Source organism: Doryrhamphus excisus, chromosome 2, assembly GCF_030265055.1.
Source record: "Doryrhamphus excisus isolate RoL2022-K1 chromosome 2, RoL_Dexc_1.0, whole genome shotgun sequence".
Taxonomy (NCBI): Eukaryota; Metazoa; Chordata; class Actinopteri; order Syngnathiformes; family Syngnathidae; genus Doryrhamphus; species Doryrhamphus excisus.
This window is the reverse complement of record NC_080467.1, coordinates 17,843,499-17,866,803: the sequence shown is the minus strand read 5'-3', so window position 1 is coordinate 17,866,803 and position 23,305 is coordinate 17,843,499. Positions and strand designations below refer to the sequence as shown.

The 23,305-nt window shown below is 40.3% G+C and overlaps 1 protein-coding gene across 1 annotated transcript in view; it reads left to right on the top strand.

The window, feature by feature from the left end:
* fpgs (folylpolyglutamate synthase) overlaps window positions 1–23,305 on the top strand; it is a 25,748-nt gene extending 2,443 nt beyond the window's left edge. The window contains exons 2-16 of the mRNA XM_058057117.1: window positions 1,155–1,448; window positions 6,303–6,431; window positions 6,567–6,620; window positions 8,054–8,118; window positions 8,753–8,867; window positions 9,964–10,041; window positions 10,195–10,256; window positions 11,487–11,589; window positions 15,712–15,789; window positions 16,005–16,152; window positions 16,931–17,014; window positions 18,093–18,243; window positions 19,308–19,383; window positions 21,114–21,180; window positions 21,794–23,305. Of these exons, the coding sequence (XP_057913100.1) occupies window positions 1,281–1,448; window positions 6,303–6,431; window positions 6,567–6,620; window positions 8,054–8,118; window positions 8,753–8,867; window positions 9,964–10,041; window positions 10,195–10,256; window positions 11,487–11,589; window positions 15,712–15,789; window positions 16,005–16,152; window positions 16,931–17,014; window positions 18,093–18,243; window positions 19,308–19,383; window positions 21,114–21,180; window positions 21,794–22,176 (1,761 nt within the window). The 5' untranslated portion in view covers window positions 1,155–1,280 and the 3' untranslated portion in view covers window positions 22,177–23,305. The remainder of the gene's footprint in view (window positions 1–1,154; window positions 1,449–6,302; window positions 6,432–6,566; window positions 6,621–8,053; window positions 8,119–8,752; window positions 8,868–9,963; window positions 10,042–10,194; window positions 10,257–11,486; window positions 11,590–15,711; window positions 15,790–16,004; window positions 16,153–16,930; window positions 17,015–18,092; window positions 18,244–19,307; window positions 19,384–21,113; window positions 21,181–21,793) is intronic.

Sequence of the window (23,305 nt, the reverse complement as noted above, 5' to 3'; positions counted from 1 at the left end):
TATGAATATGCACGCCAACAGAAGTACACACCTCCATATGCGCACTCAGAGCACATGGGTGCTTCTCTACACAATCTACCGTCTTATCCTTGATGTCTTTATGCTATTGGTATGCTATTATTACAGTAGTAATGATGTGAGAGTGAGATTTTAATTACTGCAACTGTATCGCTGTAATTCTGTTTACTATCACGGTTCATGTCTTCATTGTTACTATTGCCACTGGTAAGTTGGACTGTGAAGTGATATCATCTCCATTGTGACCGTTAGGCATCATTTAACTGATGCAGTCCTGTTTGTTTTGTTGTTGTTGCTGCTGTTTTTGTCTCTCTCTCTCTCTACTGTCCGACCCCCCCCCCCCCCCCCCCCCCCCCCAGTTTCTCTTCTTCTTCTTGTCTGTGTTTCTTCTTGCTCCGGTCCGGCCATTCCAAATTTGTGTAATTCGCATAACAAAAACATCAAATAACGGCAAATAAAATTTCATAGTACAGGGAAGTTGCAGCTTACACCTTTCCTGACACAGAGCAAATCTGTTTAGCATGTAAGAGCAATTAGATCAACAATACTATCTGCCCCAATGGCTGGACGGGACACACACACACACACACACACACACAAAAGAATACTATGAATAAAAACAAAACAAAACCTAATTTGGGGGAAGAATCTGAGTTATGAGGAGTCAAAATATTGACAAAATATAAGAAAGTTGAACTACTTCTAAAGAACAACGTTCACACTAATATGATTTTTCACAAATGTCACAAAGCTGGGATGCTGTTTTTTTTTTAATTTAATTTAATTTATAACTTTTAGCATATATGAAAGTGGCCTCTGTGTCCTTTCATTTTTCATATGCAGCCCTCGCTGAAAAGGTTTGGACACACCTGATTTTAGTGGTGTGGAGGCCACCATTGGTCATTCCCCGGCCACCCCACTTGGCCAGCTAGACAATTTATTGCCTATGACTAATAGTTTCTCCTTGGCCACTCCGATGAAAAAATCTGGCGGCCGGTGCCTGATTTAGGTAAAAAAATGGTATTGCTGGATTTGGTTAAAATGTAACCTAAATCCACACTATAATGACACCCAAATAATGTTATGATACATTTGTAGTTGAGTTTTCATTAATTTGTATTTTTTATCTTTTAAAGCTTTTGGCTCTCAGTTCAGCGCTGTCTTGCCTGCCTGCAGTGACTTCAGCCATCAAGGAACGCCCTTAAACACCATATTTGGTTGTATCTTCCTGTAAGAGTCACCATATTTGGTTGCAATTTCCGATGACAACTCAGCGCCCCATGATGGCGTGCATGTCTCGCTTATGGAAACAAACCTCCGTGCTCGCCTCGCGGCTCGGAAAGCGAGTTTTGTCATGCAGGCTGGCGGGCCTTCCAGTCCAACACTACAGCACCAAGGCGGCTCCTCAGATACCAGGAATGGAGTACCATGTGAGTATTGTTTATGTCCGTACCGTCCATCTACACAGCGCTTGCTAGCGAGCTAGCTCGTCAGGAAGAACACATGTCTATTTTGCCGCAACTCTTGAGTTGTAGCAAAGTTTCCAGCTCGACTTCGACATGATTGACAGGAACACTCTCGGAGCAGGCTCATGTTAGCTTTGTCCCTGAATCCTCATCATTTACTGTCAAATGTAGACTCGAACTATGGACAGAAAGACTATCATGCCACAAGTATAACTTAGCCAAACGTCAAAGTTCATGCAGATAGCTAGCACACCACGTGCGCTGCCTCTCATCATTCCTAATATGTTCCATGCAAATTCATGACAATATTTGTTGTGCTCACGATGACACACTTGACTACAGCCCCAGGTGCCTTTTATTACCTTCAGTTACACCACTGGTATCCATAGTGCAGCCCTCGGGGCCATTTTTGAACCACAGCTTATTTTTTATTGGCCCTATGTAAATTATAAATATGCAGTTGGAAAAAGAGCTAAAAGTTGTGTTTAGCTAAAAGAAGTGCGGAAATATTTAGGAATAACTAATAAAACAAATAATAAATAAATACAACACCATGTAATCTATTGCAAACCTTTAGGTGGTTGGGAGGGGAGGTTAGAACCTTATACAGCACAGTAGTATTTCTAGTATTCCAGTATTTGCAGTTTTGTGTTCCAAAAGGTCATGAAAACCATGCAATTTTCCCCATAGGAAACACAGTGCAGTAAATATATTAACTTTTACTGTTTTCTATTATCAGTTAAATATGCACATATAAGCACATTTTACATGTTTTTATGCATAAAATTGTCTTAAGTGAACTAATATACAAATACAGTGGTTCCTTGGTTAACATTAATTTGTTCCTGAATGTTAGACTGAAACCAAAACGGACACTAACCAAGGCAAGTTTTCCCATAGAAAATAATGTAAATCCAATTAACCCATGATCCATAGTCGTTTGATCAGGGCACTGCTAGTAATGTTCCAAAATTATGTTGTAGAGAAATTGAAAGAAGAAAATTTAAGTACTAGTTGCAAAAATCCCCAAGCTTTCTTCTTTTAGTGCAAAGCATTATGACACCCAAGATACAGAGAACAGGAAAAACTGCTGTCTAATTAATGAACGGATACTGTGACTTGGGTACACATTGAAGAATTAGTCATTTCTATTTCAAATAAAGACAGTGTAGTGTACAGATACTGCAAATAGCTTTTCCACATTTTTCAACGTAAACTAATAAAAAGGAAATACTTCCAGTAGAAGGCACATGCATGCGTGCAGTACTCGTACTAAAAATATTTAAACTTTAGTTTCTTTCCAACAGTGTCAATCCATAGATGCTAAAACAGATCCAATTAAATGGTGCCCCTAGGCCTGCCACGATAATGGATAAATCGACATATCGACATACCAACATGCTCTGGCAGGGGCACATTGGTTCGGACAATCACTGATTGCCAAGGTGTTTGGTCGGCAAATATAATTTATTCTAGCCACAATAGCTATTTACTAAACACAACTCCAGCTGTTATTCAGACGATAATACTTTTACATCAGTAAAACATCACACACACACACAGGCAAAACCTTTTCATGTTTCAAATGTTAATCTTCAACTTCACACTGGCAGTGATCTCATGGAAAACGTCACAGAATAGCATAGCAACAAGCATACAAACTAGAAGGAAAAGTCACACTTTCAAAGCTAAAGTTTTAAAAATGGGAGCCATGAATGTGCATAAATATGGAAAATAGATAGCACAAAATTGATCTTTTGTGGTCCAAATTAGTAAGTGGTGGGCCACCACAAATAGTGGTAAATGCATGAATGCACTGTACAGCTCATTCTTAGAAGAGTGGTATTATTCTATGCTGGACTTAAGGTATGCGTCCCCTGTAATGAATACGCATGTCCGCATCGATGATGTATTTTTAATCTGTGAGATGAATTACAGTGAATGTGACTGACTAGCTGCCACAGAAAGAAATAACTGAATGATTGCCATGGGATTTTATTTTGACTTGTACATGTGACTCAGGATTGTACACAATTACTTTGGAAGCAAAACTGGTGGGAAGGAAAGGAAAAATGGCATCAACACCCCGCCCCCCCGTTTTATTATACTATTGTTCGGACCCCATGGCAGTCATGGGACCTTGGAATTGTCCTAACTTTCTCGCGTATACAGCAGCACTTGACTCATAAATAAATTAAAAAATGTACAGATAATCCATGTGATCAGTATTGGAATTGGCAGCATAAACTCCTGATTGAACCATCCCTAATGTTTGCTAGTTAATCTTGCATGCAAGTGTCTTGTATTCATTGAGCCAAATTAAGTGTGTGTAATGGCATACAACGTGTCAACTGATCATATGAGGTTTACAAAAGAACTCCATTGTGAATGGAAGGCAGGCTGATCAAGTTCGTTAAAAGCCAAATGAAATAGCAATCGTGTCTGATAATGCAAGCATGTAATATACGTTCAAATGTGTCCTATACAGTTTTCTACATGACTTGAACTCAAGCCCCAAAGTGACGTATGAAACACTTTGGAGAGGTTGCAAGGTGACAGTCAAGTCACTTTCAGGATATGGCTTCCCAAAAATGGCAGGGTTTTAGTAACAATCCGATTTGTGGTTGCCGATGCGATTCCAGGACAATATTGTTTTATTCAGGACGATACGTTTCAGTAAATATAAATCGATTCAGTAACTTTTTAGTCAAAAATTCATTGTAAAACGCTTCTTACATTAAAGCTGTAAAACTCAACATGGTGAAAATATACTTATTGTGCCCGAGTCGCACACACACAACCACACTAGCATGCTAAACTAAGCTAACCTTGCTAGCTTCCATTCACACTGCGTACGAGGAGGTTCTGCTAACTTTTGCTGATGTTTCGTTTGTTCATCAACTCTAGATCATCAACTCTGACTTATACCTGTACAAATGATAATTTAAAAGGGGGAAAAAAGCATTTTCTTGTCACTGGAAGACTGTATAGACCAGGGGTGCTCATTAAGTCGATCGCGATCTACCGGTCGATCGCGGAGGTGGTACTGGTCGATCGCTGGTCGATCGCGGCGTGACATTAAAAAAATATCATCCTCGCATCAATGCCGTCACTTGATTGATATACAGGGCAGCCATTCAGATGACAACTGAATGTTGCCCTTCGGGTGACCAATCAAATCAAACAACGTCTCTAAGTGCAGCAGAACTTACGATGTCAGCCTATCATCCATCCCCGTTACTTGATTGACTTACAGGACAACCAGTCAGATGACACCTGAATTTTGACCTTTAGGTCACCGCTCATGCGTAAACAGCGATGCAAAGTGCTAAGCTAGTCGGCGAATTGCGTCAGATTTTAAGCCCTCGCTAAAGTTTATGGTCACTAAAATGAGTGAAGGAGCTGGACCAAGTAAAAAGGCAAAAACATATCACTTCCATACGGAATGGGAGGTGGACTTTTTTTTCACAATGTCTTTTTCGAAGTGCGTTTGCCTCATATGCCATTCTACCATCGCAGTACCAAAGAAGGGAAATGTGGAGTAATGTGGAGGTAATTACAAAAAATGTTAATTGTTAATTATGTGTGTTTTGCAATATTGGCTCATTTGGTTATGTAAGGTACATCAACATACATTGTACGTACAAATAATCCTCAATACATTTGAAAATAAATAGATGTTTTGCATTTTTGTAGTGGGTAGATCATCTTGACTCGGTCATTTTAAAAGTAGCTCGCATGCTGAAAAAGTGTGAGCACCCCTGGTATAGACTGAATACCGGTATATAAAAGTCTTGGAAGAAATGTTAGCACAAAGCACATTTTATAAGCCGCATTTATATGAGGAGTTTTTCCTCTTTTTTTTTTTTCGAATGGAATCTTTCTGAATGACTTCCTAAAACAATGGTATACATGGAAAGGAATATTGCAATCTCCTGTCTCCATGCGCCGCTATCATCAAACAGAATAGTCAAACGGGTGCCGGCTTCCCCGAGTGTTTCTTTCACATGTTGAAATAACTCCATATTGCGAGTTTTTTGTATGTAATAATGACAAATGATAGGACAACTTAACATGTTACCTACTTTTATTGCAGCCAATGATGAAGCCACATTTACAGATGTCATACAATTGGGAGGTCTTCCTTGTCTCTGTATGATCCAACGCCTTTCTCTTGGTCTCTGTGGTCGATGTCTTTGCTTGTCTATGTGTTTGTTACAAATGCGCGTACAACTCTGCTATAAACATTCTACTCTAAAATGGCGCCCTCAGCCCAGAATGCATTGTGCGATCACACACAAGTATGGCGAGAGTTAATTTTGGGTGCGTGAGCCAAGATGGCGGCAAAAATAAACCAGCAAAATGCACTAATGGGGGCGGAAATTAACTAAGTAATACTTTCACATGCATTAAACAAACAGCATTAAATGAGGAATGAATGAATAAATGAATATTTCAAGGTACTTTTAACATTTATCATTGAAGACATGCTGGTCCCAAAGAGACGATGTGGAAGCAAGATCAACCACCACTTTCCTGTTTTGCCATGAGATATTTCTTGAATTCATTAGTTTCTCACCCTTTTTGATCTCGCTGTCACATTGTTTTTTTCCCCCCTTTTTAACAGTCACATCAAGTATCATGTCTTCATGGGAGGTAAAAGTAACTTGTTTATTCACTAGCATTTGAAATTGGTGGGTAAGTCTGAACCACTGCTTTAAGCACACAGATCTTTATGGGTTAAAATTGTCAGGCATCAGCAAGACTGATTTAATAGTTTTTTGGTTTGTTCTTAATAGTTTACTACTTGTCTTGTAGGATGCCATTTGCACCCTTAACACGCTTCAGACAAATGCTAGCGCTCTGGAGCAGGTATGGCGGGAGCGCAGCAACCCTGAGCTGCAGCTCCAAGCCATGCGAAGTTTTCTGGAACGGGCCGGCCTCACGGTGAGTACATGATTGAGCTCACATGGGGCAAAGGGGCGCATTCTGTCCACGTAATGATTACAAAGGACGCTATTGTTGTTGTGGTTGTGTCATTACTTATTACCTCATTGCGTGTGTGTTTGTATGTTTTTAAAGGTGAAGGAACTGGACCATCTAAACATCATTCATGTGACTGGAACAAAGGGCAAGGTGAGCTGATCACGACCATCACCATCTATTATCATTATTGTTATTATTATTGAGGAAGTACACTTGTATCTGTGCATTCATCTAAATTAACTGTATCCCTGCATGTACTCGGATTGGGGCAGAGACTGGGAATGGGCGCAGTTTAACCGGAAATGGGTGGCGCTTACATCAGTACATTATTTTGAGTCTGAAATTGAGATGGATTGGTCAGAAGTGGCTATATTCTTATCTAGCTATATGTATGCGGTGTACCTGTATAAATGATCTCCAAGACTTCTAGCTTCCATTCCGCCGGTATTGAACGCCAATTTCAACCTGCTTAGTTCAAGAGGAGGTGGTTTAGTGTGTATAGTGAGAGCGGTCCACCAAGTAAATACCCACACGAACAGTCCTTCTCCTCACGAGGACAGCATTTCATTCATCTTATGTATGAAAGTCTGCCGTGGCGCTCAACTTGGCTTGTTTACGTTTTGTATTGAGATGTGGACTCTTATAGAGCAGCTACACACAATAACCCAAACATTAAGTTTTCTCGAGCTTCCAGAATCTGAACCTATTAGCTGTATTTCCTTGGCTTTCCAAAACAGTATATTTTAATTTATTCCACCCACGGCCCGCCTTCTTTGCTGTGATTGGTCCCACTCCCAAGCGCAACTGTGGACATCTGGACTAGGGATTGACCAATATGTTTTTTACCCGGCCGATGTCGATACCATTTTTTTCCACCACCCTTAGCCGATGGGGTTGCGAGTGCGTGCGTGCGTGCGTATATATAGAGCGCACGCACATAACACGACACGCATTTAACCTCAGCCTGGCGTTAGCTGAATGAAACTCCTACAAACACCATGGGACCTAATTGACAACGTTGACATGAAACCGGTGTTCGTAACAGCTGTACATATTAGCCTCCAACTACATCAACAGCTCCCTAATTACAACGGTAGGCACTTTTAAAGATGAAGCATTCAGCAGTACCGCGACTGCGTGTGTTGCAGGGTCCTCCGGCAACACAAAGCTGCCCGGCGGATGCCTGTCTGTAAATCATGTGGCGGAAAAATACATCGGCGAACCCACGTGCAATCGGACGATGCCGATTCAAGTAAAGAACACAAATATTGGCCCGATGTATCAGTCGATCCTTAATCTGGACTAGTTCTAAATCTCACTTTCTATATAGCCCATGTAAGTCACAGTGAGCCGATGTTTGAAAAAACACTAGTGAGCCGATGTTTGAAAAAAACACTCTGAAACTGAGCTTTCAGAGCCATCCCAAACTTTCAGGGTGGACTTCCAAATGCTCAAACCACATTTGGAATTGTTTAACATGATAATACAACATTCTATTCTTTTATTTCTAGGTCAGAAAATTGGGGGCAAAAGGCATAACAGGTTCCCTTATGGTAGTTCTACTCTTTGTTTTCATCTTTTAGGGCTCAACATGTGCTTTCACCGAGAACATTTTAAGAAGTTATGGCTTCCGGACAGGATTTCACAGGTAAGCTTAATGCTGCAATGCTGTGACTGGTCCCACTCGTCTTGTACAGAGAACAGTTTATATACTACATGGAGCCAGTGACTTCTCTCACAGTCACAGCAAGCCGGTGTGAGAATAAACTCTAAAAACCAAGCGCACAGAGCCATCCCAAACTTCCTTAAGGGCTCATTTTGAAATGCCCAAACCTCATTATCTGAAACTTTGGCATCGTTTAGCACGATGATACAACGGTAGTCTGTTTTGGTTTGAGTTGGACCTTCTGGATCAGATTGACGTTAACCAAGGCACCACTGAAATATATTTTTGAAAAACTGTGCCAGAGTGAAGCCGAACCTTGAAGTGGTGAGGGATGACTGTACTAAAGGGACAGGACTAAAGTAAATACCACTCTGGGTATCAGAAGGCTTGCTGGTCGGTAGGGATCAAATACTTTCCCCCCTCAATCAAGTACTATTGGATAATGTTCTTTCCATTACACTTTAAAGTACTCCAATAAATTATGGACTTTTCATGTATTTGTAACCCACAAAAAAGAGATCAGATACCTCTTTTACACCGTAGATTGATTGATGGAATTATACTTTTTTATTTTTATTTTTTGTTTTACCAAAGGTGATGTGTGTTTTGGTTACAGTTCCCCACATTTGGTGGAAGTAAGAGAGAGGATTCGAATCAACGGACAACCTATCGGGAAAGAGCTCTTTACTAAATACTTTTGGCAGGTTTACGGACGTCTAGATGAAACAAAGGTAGGTCGTGTAACAAATGCACACTCACCCAAGTTTTGACTCCCGGTTAGAAAGGTGATACGTTTTTTTTTTTTTTTTTCCGCGGTGTACAGCTGTACTGAGATACTCAAAACTGTTTCTAATGTTGGTTACCTTCATTTATCTATACAAGATGGTCACAAATTGAATTTCTAAAATAAGATAAACTATTCGAAATGGGTTTTCTAATAAAGTATGATGTGTCACCTTGATTGAAGCCGTGACTGATAAACATGGTGTGGCAGAGGTCAGCCACTTTGGAGTTTCGCCATGAGCTATTTGTTGAATTATATATTTTCAGGTATCTCTCACCTTCTTTATCAAGATGCCGGTACTTTCAACATTCTTTGGCTCCTTTGTGGGTTATTTTGCAGCTGTACCCCACCCCCCTACTTTTGGTGGAACTGTTAGTTAGCGGTGTATGAACAGGTGGAATTCTTTTTCGGCACACAATTTGGTGGCCAACAAAGTAGTTTTGTTCTCCTTCAATTTTGCCAAATGAATGAGCCTTACAGGATACTGTAGTATTGTGTCAAGTATGTATCATGAGCTTTGGTATTGGACGTGTAATCCAAGATAGCTGAATAAACAACCTATGCTTGGAAAATATCGTCCATCCCCATTTTTATTAATACCACAAGATTCAATTTGCCAAATGATAAAATACAACAGTTTTTATGCATAATATTGTATGAGAACAAACTAAATTTAGTCAACCAAACCAACTAGGTTCCACTGTAAAAGTAAGCATTTGTTTTTCATTTTTTTTAAAACTTGCAGTAGTTTGGAATAAACCAGCAAAACAATAATTATTTACTGGCTCACCATAACAGTCATATTTTCCAAACTCAAAGTCACATCGGTTATTCAGCTACACAACAGCATAAACCTCATACCGAGGAGGCAGAATAGACTAAACTAACATGAGTCAGCCAGTCCAATAACCAAGTTGCCCCTAAGGTAAGTTCACCAAGCTGTTATTTATTTATTATTGTAATAAGATGTTAATTACGTTTACTTGGATAATTATTTGTAAAATAATCATGAGGTTATTGAATTTTTTTTTTTAAACTTTTAGGAAGCCCATGATGGGACAATGCCTTCATACTTCCGTTTCCTCACCATCTTGGCCTTCCATATCTTCCTTCAGGAGAAGGTAAAAATCCTACTACGATGTGGCGTTAGTGCTTCCATGCCTGTTACGATGCTCTTATCATACCTCTCTTTGGTTATTCAAGATGCAGAGATGCTTCATCATTTAGGGAGCATTTTAGAGAATACTAGCACCTGACCGTGCTCTCTTCTTTAGGTGGATTTGGCTGTGATTGAGGTTGGGATTGGCGGAGCATATGATTGCACCAACATTATAAGGTAAGAGTTAGAAAGCATTTGGGACTTTGGGTGACAATTTCAATGCATTTCACATGTGACATAATCCCATGACAAACTACTCAACCTGAGTAGTTAAAATAATAAAAAATATTTAATTAATCAATAAACAGGCATAATGGGTCAAATATACTCAAAACTATACTCAAAAGTATTTTTTATTCTGCATGAAATACAAAATCAACATTTCAGATTTTTCTTGTTACATTTTACCTTTTTGTTCTATTTGTTCCGCTTTTGCTGAGTTTTTGTTTTTTTATTTCTGCAATGTGCTACAGCTACACTTCAGACACCATGTGTGGTGAAAGGAGAGTCCAAGGTCTTGGCTCTTTCGCTGGTCAGGGGTGGTGTTGCATTTTGGAGGAGTTCATGCAGCTTTGAGACCTGCATTGCACATCGATACCCTCTGCACATTTGGGCTTTAAGTAGAGTGACAATATGCAAAACCAAGATGGGGGAGACAAAAAAGCACCTTTTAAAGTAAAATAAATTAATTTATTGAAAACAACTATTAAACTGAAATCAAAAGTTAGGACGTGGGGTTCTATTCTGAACCCCAAGAGCTATTGTGCAAAAGCTAGCTGTTTTTCAACTGGTCTTAACATTTTGATCAGGTCTGCATTAGTCATTGTAAATAACTGATGAAGTTCCTGCGAAGGGTCATACTGAGATCTGGATTCCAGCACAAAGGCCAGGTCTTGCCCATTGGCAGAGGTATTGATGGTAAGATGTCACACAGGCAAGAGTCAATTAGTCATAGTTCATAATCACAATTGAGAATGTGGAAAAAGTAGTCCAGTTTCCACCGTTCCTTGAATTGTCAGCCCTCGTCGTCAACTTTCCTTTTTTTATTCATTGTCACCATTGACACCAACTGTCCAGAAAGGTCACAGTGTCATGACAGAGTGATTGCCCTCTTGTCGGTAATGCAAAATTGCATTTAGCATGTATTTTACGTATATATGTATGATAAATTTTATGACAGAGGCTTTGGGCCGGATACAATTTGGCCCCTGGGCCGAACTTTGGACATGTCTGCTTTATACTATTGTGGCTGAGTTGATTACTTTTCAGTGGATTGTAAATCTAAAAGAGTCTAATCTAAGAGAGTGTAAATGAGAATGTATAAATCTCTAGAACTATAAGACAACCCTTCTTCAGCGTCTTATATTGGGCTCCATACGGTAATGGTTATTTTCTGTATCTCCGCAGGAGACCTTGGGTATGCGGCATCTCCTCTCTGGGTATAGACCACATTCAGATTCTTGGAGACACCATAGAAAAGATTGCCTGGCAAAAAGGTGGTATCTTCAAGGTCAGTATTGGATCACACACACACTTATGTCACTCCAAGTCTACTTGATAGCGTTTCACCTTAAAGCATTGCTTCCCAGACGTCCAAACATTTTTGTTACCTCACTCATGATCAAAAGAAGCATACAGCAGCTGTACATCTAGTGAGTGACCAATCAATGTTGGTATGGTGTAGCATACAAGGTACTGAATGGTATGGTATAAAAGCAGTTATTTTCTATAGATTCTCTTCCCTGTTCTTGGGACCGCATTGCTATCAGAAACGTAGTCAATGATCGCACAACTTTAAATGTTTTCAAACCACAAAAACAAGAGCAATATACAGTGAAACCTTGATTAGCTTTGAAAATTTTGTTCCAGAAGGTGCGTCCCTAACCAAAATGGACATTAACTGAATCAGATTTTCCCATTAAATAAAAAAAAAAACACAAAAAAACACAAAACATTCATTAGTTTGTCACAGAAAGCCAACAATTTCAACAAACTCATTTTCATACTTTTTTTTTGACGATTATTATAGTAGAACATATACTTGATGAATGAAAGGGATAAATGAGCATTTAAGGTTGCTCTTACCTTAATTACCTGATCATGTGATTCTTGGGGTGACTGTTTCCAAAGACATGATTTAGAGAGTAACCACCATCATCTTTTTTGCCATGTGTTATTTGTTGAATTCAAAAGTGTTTCTTACCTCAATTACCCAAAATAAAGCTGTAAGTGCCAGCATTTTGACAAAGTAAGTGAGAAACAATTAAGTGAATTCAAGAAATAACTAATGGATAGTGTGATGGTTGATCTTGCTGTCACATTGTGTCTTCGGGAACATTCATCAATGTCTTCAATGAAGGCGAAAGCAACCTGAAATGCTCACGTATCCCTTTCTTTATCATGATATGCACGTAGAATTGTGTTATACATGTAAAACTTTCATTGTGAAAATATAAAAATGTGTCCTGTGTTCACATTTTTTGGGAGTCCTCCGCTGTTGACATCACAGATGGACGACGTAACATACTACGTAGCTGACTTGCGGTTCTGGTTGCCATAGGATTCTAACCGAAAGTATGTTTTTTGGTAAAAGTGCATTCAACATCTGGACTCATGCAGTATGTTAATAACACAAGATGCACCATATTGTATTCTAACCAAATAACGCACACAGACCGAGGCAAAAATGTGGCATATATGTTCCACGTTAACAGAAGAACACGATAACCACTGGTTACAGTGCTGGACTCTACATCAACAAGGAAGATGAACGGAGAGCCTAGAGTGAAAAACAGTCTATACAGTGGTTGCATGCGCCCCTCTAGAAAGTCAAAGTCAAGTTTGTGTAGAACTGAAAGTACCCATAACACCCCAAAAAAGTTTGAATAAAATGACTCATTTTTTATTGTACCGCTGTTGTCGATAAACATAAATAAATGTGACACCATCACAACCAGAATACCTTCCGGGAACCAGTTTCAAACACATACGGCCACGAATCCCAGCGAAGCCAACAAAGTGACATTCAGTAACACAGGAATAACATTATCTGCGTAACAAACGAGAAATCCACACAAGGTCTGAAGCATGAAAAAAGTGATTGCATCGTCATAAAAGGCAACTTTCGATTTCACAGTCTGTTGTGGACATCACTTGCGCTGCCTCGTCCAGACGCTAGAAAAATTTTAAGAACATTTTTAAAAAGGTCACAATTTGAATATTCGAGTACACATGTAAAACAGGAACTATGCCTTTCATTTGTATTTTTCATGATGTAAATAACTAGGTTAACATGCGCTTTGGTGTCACTAAGCTTTTGTGTGTGAGGACAATGCATCTATTCTGTGCCTCCTTGTATTTTTATCAGTCTTGTACAACTTTGATTGTGCTCTTTCTCTCTCTCTCGCTCTCTCTCTCCCCCCTGAATGCCCATATTAGAAGTTATTAGACTCACAATGTAGTGAGACTGAATCTAAAAGTGTAATAATATTTATCAGTACATTATGGTTGATTTGTTACAGACATGCTTGACATGTTCAAGGAAGAAACATTACAAAGTTAAACATACCCAGAAAGGTGATGAAGCAGCAAATCTTATTCAATCCTTCCCCTTGTCCATGTTTATTACTGCTAATTCATTCACACCATAACTTTTACACGTGCAATGTTTTGTGTGCTTATATTTTGTCATTTAAATGGTTTCGCTTTTTGTTTACTTCCTTTGTGGAAGGAGGGAAAGAGGGAAGATTTTTTATTTTAAATGAATAAGCAGATGGGAGAACAATTACACAATATAGCCAGTGCAGTGTCAAGAAAAAGGAAGAATACAAATGCTACAGTAAGGATTAAAAGTAAGTTTAGTCTTTTCAAAGCAAGTACTACAATTTTACAAGAACTAAAGTAGGAATACATTTGGAAGAAGCCAGCTTTTAATAACTACCACCTTCCATAATAGAAATAGGATCACATTGTGAGCCTCAAACGCACTACACCCTGCCAAAGCTCATGGCATGCTCATTCACTCACGGGTACATTAATGTGTGTAATTAAAAACCTCTTGCTGATCCAACAATTGGCTTGAATGACTGATCCTGCCATCTTAGCACAATAGAAGGAAACAAAGTGATTGCAAGTAAGACCTGAAATAATCCATAATCAGGGCAATTGTCATAATACAGCGTTGTTCAAGCAAATGGGCCAACGCACAAAGAGGTGGGTGTGGCATGGGGGGGCTGCCTAAGTCCAGCATGTTACAAATGGCCAAGTGTCAGTATGTGTCACCTCTGCTGGGTCCCTCTAGCCACATCTGCTGCCTTCTGAAGAGCAGATACAGCCAACTCCCTCTTCTGCGTCTGGAGAGGAGATGAAATATCAGTGTGCACAACACCCGTTTCAAGCATGGCAAAACACTCAGTCGTCACGCACCACACATTAACCGGAGTCCGACGTAGCCCCGCACACAGCGACAGTTCCTCCTGCACTAAAAGTGATACATAGTGTCTGCGTTCTCCCAAATCCGTACTGAGGAGGTATGTGTGCCCACACTTGAACGTACAGTAGGTTGGGACCGGGGCTTTGTAGCCTCTGCTTGACGGAGGATCACATTGTGAGCCTCAAACTCATGACACCCTGCCAAGTGTTCAGCCCCAAATGCTGCACCGATCTAACCTAATCAAAGTCAAAAGTCACCTGTCCACAGTCATCCCATGCCACCTCCAAAGAACAGGGCATCCAAATCCATATATCCGCACTTTACGCATGCATGTTTTGCAAAGAAAAAGCCATACCTGAAGAAACATGTCAAGGCTCGTTTGCAGTAATGTGAGAAAGAGTGATTTGGTCAGATCAAACTTTTCGGCAAACATATAGACCAGGAAGTATGTTTGGTGCAAAGCCAACACAGCTGATGATGCGGCTCATACCATCCCTACCTTTTAAACATGGAGGTGGGAACATAACACTATGGGGCTGTTTATCTTCCTCTGGTCCTGTGGAGCTTGTCCGTGTACAAGGAAGAGAAGAACCTCTTCAAGTCTGCAAAAAGCCTGGACCTTGAAAGGTGGTTTATGTTTCAGCAAGATAATGATCCAAAACACAGCTGGAATTGCACAAGAATGGCTCGGAAGAGAAGAAGAAAGAGAAGCTTGCAAAGAGGAGTGGGCAAAACTGTCCAAACAACATGGCTGGCTATCATCCAAAGTGATTGGAAGCTTGTGTTGTTGTCAAAGGCGTTGCAACCAAGTGCTGACTATGACTTGATGCCTTGGTGTGAATACTTTTGCAACAATGAAATACAGACTTATGCAATCTATTTTAAAGAGTACTTCTGAACGAAATCAGTGATGCATTGTCATGTTTGTGTTATTTCCTTTCATGTAAAAAGGAGAAACACACCTTTTCCTTCCTGTTCTGTGCCGATAAATTGAGTGTTGCTCATGGGTATGAATACTTTTGCAACCCAGTGTGTGCGTGTTTATGTATGTATATTCATTCGTTTTCTATTTGTGTATCCTCATAAGGGTTGTGGGGGCGAGAGGCGGAGTACACCCTGGACTGGTTGCCAGCCAATCACAGGGATATATATATATATATATATTTAAATCTCAACTAATTTGCTTGTTTTGTTTTTTAGCCAGGAGTGCCTGCTTTCACAGTCAAACAGCCAGAAGAGGCAATGGCCGTGCTGAGGGACCGGGCCAAAGAAATCAATGTAAGTCACCAGGTAGACCAGACACCACTAACATGGTGGTCAGAGTCTGGACCCAGACAACATCCAAAATGGGCCTGGACTGAGAGTGAATTATTGAAGTATTTTAATTTTGATGATTCTATTATATAGATCAAAGTAAATGTGATGATTGCACTTAATTTACCTTTTGCAAACACATTTTCTATAAATGACTCCACCTGATTTGTTGTTTGTAGTGTCCTCTGTCGGTGTGTCCAGACTTTGAGGACTACCAGGCAAACTGTGGACCTCTGAGTCTGGGCTTGGCAGGGCAACATCAACACTCCAATGCCTCTCTCGCCCTGCAGTTGAGTCACACGTGGTTGCAAAGAAGATGTCAACCAGGTACTGAACGTGTTTTTGCACATACTGTATACCAGATGTAGGGAACCTATGGCTCGGGAGCCAGGTAGGGCTCTTTTGATGACTGTATCTGGCTCTCAAGCGTTTCTTACCACAATAAAAATGTATTTTTGCTAACATTTTAAAGTAAACATCACGGAAATGATATAAATAATATTCAAAATCAACAACTTTCTTATGCATTTTAATCCGTCCATTTATTTTCTACTGCAATACGGCCAACCATATCCATCTTTCCTGATGATAATTTCCAGGACAAACACCAAAACTCGATTATTACTGGGTAATGCGGTAGTCTACCTCGGTCATTGAGATGTCAACATGTAAATATAAACTTTCCTCCTTTAGTCAAATAGTCACCTAGCTAAAGCTGCAGAACCAAGCCTTCTGACGAAGATGGCCAAAAGAATGAAATACGTGTACGGAGTACGGTGCAAAACCATGCAGCAGCAGAAGTTGTATTAATGGCAACAAGTATTAGATTTATTATTAGACACTGCGCTGCTCACAAAAGTGTGCTGGCCACACCCCCTTGGCGTGGGGTAGTGTGCCTGGTCTACGTAATTAGAGCCCATTATATCTAAAACTGTTGGTCTTACATAAAAATGCACATTGCATTCAATGTTTAAAAAATGTATATGGCTCTCACAGATACACATTTTAAAATATCTGGCCTTCATGGCTCTCGTAGCCAAAAAGGTTCCCGACCCCTGCTGTATACTGTGTAGAACATTTTGTGAAGCCTGTTGTTTGTCTACAGATGGAACGTTTTTGTCCACCAATATTGAGGTGTCCAATATCTCAGAAGCACCTTCCTTTACACCCTCCCCCAACATGAAGAAAGGTACATTTTATGTTAGTGTGTGTTTATGTGTTTATGTTATCCAGCCAGTAACATATTCTAGTTATGTTGTGTTTTATGTAAGAGAAGTTAAACCAAGCGCAACTACATTTTAAATACTGTTCTCACTTATGTCACATCTTGTTAATCAAAACACAAATACTTGTGTGTGTGATTATGTAGTGGCAACTGATGATCTTCTAAGTTTACCCACCTATAAAGATATGAACAGTCCAGAAGGTTAAAAATGAATTTGTCTTTGATTGAAGGAAATATTGGATTCCCTATCAACCAGAAAACATTCCACATAGTGTTTATGTTATGTTTATTATTATTTATGAAACACAAATGATTCCCGTCTCTTTTTAAGAAAGTACTCTTAATCTATGAGGATAAAAGATACCTGTCACGCAAACTATGTATGTAGACCTGCACAAGACTGGCATGGACTACCTGACCATCAACAACATTGTTGACCTACACAAGACTACAACAAGATTGTGGAAATAGAAAAAACTGGAAAGAACCACAAGTGCATCAGAATGATTGTAGACCTACGCAAGACTGGAATGGACAAATCAATAATCAACAAAAAGCTTATTGATATAGAGACCATACATACTGCAGCAGCATAAGAAGCAGCTTAGTGGGAAAGCAAGCGTGACACCAAAATGGAGCTCCTTGGCCTCAAGTGGACTGGATGTGTTTTGGACACAGACAAATAGAGAAAATGAGTCCAACAACAACATCCCTTCTGTCAAACATGGAGGTGGAAACTTTTTGCTTTGGGGACGTTTCTCAGGTCAAAACCCTTCAATGATGTGTGCAACCCTGGTGAGCAGCTACATGAAGCATCTAATGTACATCACCGACTGACCCACCTTTTGTATTGCCATCAAAAACTAGTTTACCTTTATCTGAAAGTAATGAATTTATACTCTTAATATTATTTTTTATTTTTTAGAACCTACCAGGAATGTTCTGGACTGTCCATATCTTTTGCAGGGGGAGGTTTAACTTACAAATTCAACAGCAGAAGTGTGACAAAACATGTGGATTTCTGTTTATTTCTTTTTGTCAGCGTTGGCCAACACTGCATGGCCCGGGAGGAGTCAAACAATGAAGCATGGACAAGTCACATACTTTTTGGACGGAGCTCATACCATGCGCAGTATGCAGGCTTGTGTGAACTGGTTCCAAGAGACAGCAGCTCAGCATGAGAGGGATGCAAGGTGAGTACAGTACATTGAAATTATTTTTAAAAAAATATTTAAAATTGCTTTACTTTGTTTTTACATTCTAATGTTCTCTGCCTGCATGGACTTATTGGCATGTGTCCTACGAATGACTTGTACAAGCTGAAATTGGATTTCTTAAGCATAGCCACACCTTGAAATAAGACGGTTGTTTGACCATACTGAAGTTTGCCAGTCAGTATTCTCATGATTACAACTCATGTCTGACGACATCCTCAAGCCACATTTGTGAATGTTTAATACAGCGGTTCTTAACCTGGGTTTGACGAACCTCAGGGGTTGGGTGAGTCAGTCCAAGGGTTTCAGCGGAGGTCCAGGCGCACAAATGGCACATCCTCAAGGATCTTCAGGATGATGGACATAAAAACGAAGAAAATGAACAGATTTTGTTGCGAGTGTCACTTGGCAAACTCACACGGTGCATTTGTGAACTGGTCTTTGAAAGGCAACAAAAAGATGTTTTGGACATCGAATAAGCTCATGAGCCTTCTTTGAAGTTTCTGGATTGTAGCTTTTTGCTATGCCAACACCCAAACAATCCCAGCCGGCATGCCGCTAAAGCAGAGAGCCCAAGCTGATGAAGTAGCCAGCCAACTCATCCAATGTGGCAAATGAGACGCAGCAAGCGAGACAGGCTACATGCTAAGCTAAAAGCTAGAGCAGTGTTTGCCACATGCATAAATAACATTGTCCCCACCAAGTGACGCAAATCCACACCAAAAACCCTGGAAGAACTGCGAAGTACAGTCCGTGCAGCGTGGACGTTCTTCTGCATTTACCTACACTGAGGACTTCAAAAAAGTCAGATACAACCAATGTAAATCCATCAGGGACCAAAGAGACTGTACAGGTTGAAGCTGGAGGGATAGTACAACGCCTCTGACTAGGTCTCTGACTGAGGAAAAACAAGACAAGATGGAAATTAAATGCCTTCATGAGAAACCACAAAACGCATGCAGCATACAGTATGTGGGTGTCTGATCCTTCGTATGTTCAGTTTCCTATGCTTTTTAAAAAAGTAGTACTATTTTGTGTTGCAGTGGACCTGTGGCCAGAATTTTGGTCTTCAATGCTACTGGAGAGAGAGACTGTGCAGCCATGCTAAAACTTCTGCTGGTAAGTAGACTGGAGCTAACTTCTTCCACTGGCATCACTGCTAATAATTAGCATGCTGCTGCTGGTGATTTGATTGCCACGTGGCATGAACTTTCCAATCAGAAGCTCTTTTATGGCATCTCTGAGCTGGTTGTGTGCTTATTGAGGCTGAACGATTTATCAGTTTCTGATGAAATGGTGATTTTAGACGTGTGCAAGCGTGTGTGTATTTACTGTGGATATACAGTCCCCTCCAAAAGTGAGTCCCAATTTCATAATTTTTTGCTATAGACTGGAAACGTTTGGGTTTCACACCAATAGATACATTGGGATGTGATAAACAACTTAGAAGATGACATTATTTATCAAGGAACACCACATTTTTATGTGAGCAAAAGTACTGGAGCATGTGACTCACGGGTGTGTTCTATTGCCCGGTTGACAATATTATTGACAATAAATACTACTAAATGTCTACGCTCAGTTTCAGGTTTGGGTTTTGCCTTTGCAGACATCAGAGGTGTAATAAACATGAAAACAAGAGAGTTGTCTATGGGTGGAAAAAGAGGCAGCTGTGAAGCTAAGAGAAGATCGAAGATCATTAGCCATAGTCAGTACAACCATCTGGAATGTCCTGAAGAAGAAATAAATCACTGACGTCCTAAGTAACAGACGACCAAGGAAAACAACAGCAGTTGACCACAGGAACATCGTGAGAGCTCTAGTGAAAGACCCTAAAACAACCGTTTGTGAAATCAGCAACAAGGTCCAGAGGGCAGAAGTGAAGGTATCAGCATCTACTGTTTGCAGACTTCCATGAACAAAAGTACAGAGGCTACACCAAAAGATGCAAACCACTCGTTAGCAAAAATAATAGGAAGACCAGGCTGGATTTTGCCAAAATGTACAGAGACAAGCCTCAAAAATTCTGGATCAAAGTTTTATGGAATGATGAGACAAAGATGAACCTTCACCAAAGTGATGGAAAGGCTAAAGTTTGGAGAAAGAAGGGATCTGCTCATGATCCCAAACATGCAAGCTCATATGTGAAACATGGTGGGCAACGTTATGGTCTGGGCTTGCATGGCTTCTTTTGGGGCGGGCTCATTAATCTTCATGGATGATGTAACCCGTGATAGCAGCAGCAAAATGAACTGGGGGGGGGGGGGGGGGGGGCGGGTGTCTACAGAAAGGTTTTGTCTGCGAATTTAAAGAAAGATGCATCCAAACTGATTGGGAGATTTTTCATCATGCAGCAAGATAATGACAATTGTCAATCTATAGACATTTTACCAGCTCCAATTTAGTGGACACATGATCAATCACAAAATCAATACTTGGTCATTTTAACAATTACATTACTCCTTAGTTGTTGCTTGATGTCTCAATATTTTTTATATTATATATTTTTTTTTTAGAAGGAATGGACAGATATATTCCTCCCCTGCAAGGCACATCTGCACTTCTTTCGGCCATCTTGTTTTTGAAACAGGTTTTTTGCACTTACAAAAGTTGACCAATGGGTGGCAGTGTATGGCAGACAGTCCAGACTGTATATCAATTATATATATATATATATACATATATGTATATATATATATATATATATATATATATATTTTTTTTTTGCTAAAATCAGCCCCGATGCATACATGATATGTTGAATAATGAATGATGCCTGCAAGTTAAAATAAGTAATATTGTATATGCAGTTTGTACTCAAGAGTTGAACAGCTTGGTTTGTGTTTCAGCCATGCCATTTTGATTTTGCTGTGTTCTGCCCGAACATCACTGAGACCATCACTTCCTGTAATGCAGGTGAGATCACTAAGTCCAATACTGATTTTGTACGAAAAAGAGATGCTGTAATTTTCCATTGGGGCGGCACGGCGGTCTGGTGGTTAGTGCGCAGACCTCACAGCTAGAAGACCAGGGTTCGGTCCCCGCCCTCGGCCATCTCTGTGTGGAGTTTGCATGTTCTCCCCGTGCATGCGTGGGTTTTCTCCGGGTACTCCGGTTTCCTCCCACATTCCAAAAACATGCTAGGTTAATTGGCCACTCCAAATTGTCCATAGGTATGAATGTGAGTGTGAATGGTTGTTTGTCTATATGTGCCCTGTGATTGGCTGGCGACCAGTCCAGGGTGTACCCCGCCTCTCGCCTGAAGACAGCTGGGATAGGCTCCAGCACCCCCCGCGACCCTCGTGAGGAAAAAGCGGTAGAAAATGAATGAATGAATGAATGAATAATTTTCCATTTGGTATTGACTGTCATGATCTTTTTCTAGCAATGGGCCCACAACGTGCTATTTAGCCTGCTGTACTGCATAAAAACTTTTTTTTTAATGCATAGACCGTCAAACATGTAGGGTGCTTTGTTTGTTTAGGATTGTACATTTCACGATGATATTAATCATCTTGTTGCTTCTCAGACCAACAGAACTTCAACGTGTCTGTGGAGCACATGTTGACCCGCTGCTTGGAAAACGAGAGGAGCTGGCGCTTGCACAACAGCACGGGAGACGCCGGGGGCACTCCGCTTCTGATTGAGAGCAGCTTGTCTTTGGCCCGCGATAAGAAAGCAGACACACTGGTGTTCCCATGCATCCTTAGTGCCCTTCATTGGGCCACACAGGGCAGAGACCCCGTGCTGGCTGACGCGTCTAAGAAAGTGCTCCCATTGAAGCCCAGCATGATTGCCAAAGTTGCTCCGCTCTGCAATGCAGCTGAGATCCACATCCTGATCACTGGCAGCCTGCACCTGGTAGGAGGGGCACTCAAACATCTTTCCCCTGAATTCGCAAATGGACCTTGAATTACAATTCCCATGTATGAATTATGTTTGTCAAATTTACTACCACTACTGTTCTGGGCGGTGGTGGAGCTACTGGGAGTAGTACAGTATCATAGATCATAGCGAAACAAATGGGTCTAAAAAACAAAACAAAGCAGCAACTTACACTGGACTGGAAGTCATTTATTTGGAAGACCAAGAACAGACATTTACAGGGGTGCCTTGGTTAGCGTCATTCTGTTGTGAAGGTGAATCTCTAATCAAAATTTACTTGAACCAAATGCATTTTACCCATAAGAAATCTTTGAAATCCAACTCATTCATTCCAGAAAGTTAAACATATTAATATTGTTTGTCCAACAAACAGCTGCAGAGACATGCTGGAGAAGAGTGTGCTATTAAGAGAACAGCGTCTCACCTCTGCCTCTCACATTGTTTTCTAAACAGTCCCTTTTTAAAGATAAGATGTTTGAGAAGTTTGGCTTGAAAAAAAATCTGCATTTTGGGTCACCAAATTTCATTGATGGGTGATGGTGGGTTCCGCAGCCAAACTAGTTGAGAACCACTACTCTAAACTGTGCTGTTTGGAGTCAGGCAGCTTCAGCACAGGCCAAGCCTCACACAAAGCCTTACGTATGCTGTCGTGCCATGTTTGAAATCCCACTTGAAGTCAAATGTGTTGACATCATTTGAACGTTGATGAAATGAACGAGATGAAATTGTTAAATTGTTTGTACTTCACTTATTCCAGAAGGTTTGTGTATGTTGAGTTAAATGAAAAGTAGTGGTACACCCCCCCAATGACCGTTGTTCACGTATGACAATCCAATCCTAAATTAATTAACTACTTTAAAGTATAAAGTGTATTGGTATTTATCACAAACGAGCATTCATGTAAAATGATTCGTGAACACATGGAACCAAGTCATGGAACACAATTATGGGGCCTTGAAGGACCGCTGGACAAGATGAGATTTCTCAGCTCTTGAGCAAGAAAGTGAATTATTGAAACAAAGACAAACATAAGAATTTTGGGCTTTTTTAAACAGTGGTACATGTTACCTATCGCATACTGTATTTATCCATGAATGGTGATTTGAAGTTGTCTGCGCAATAAAATGCCCTATTCTTGCAGGAAAAGGGGACCAAA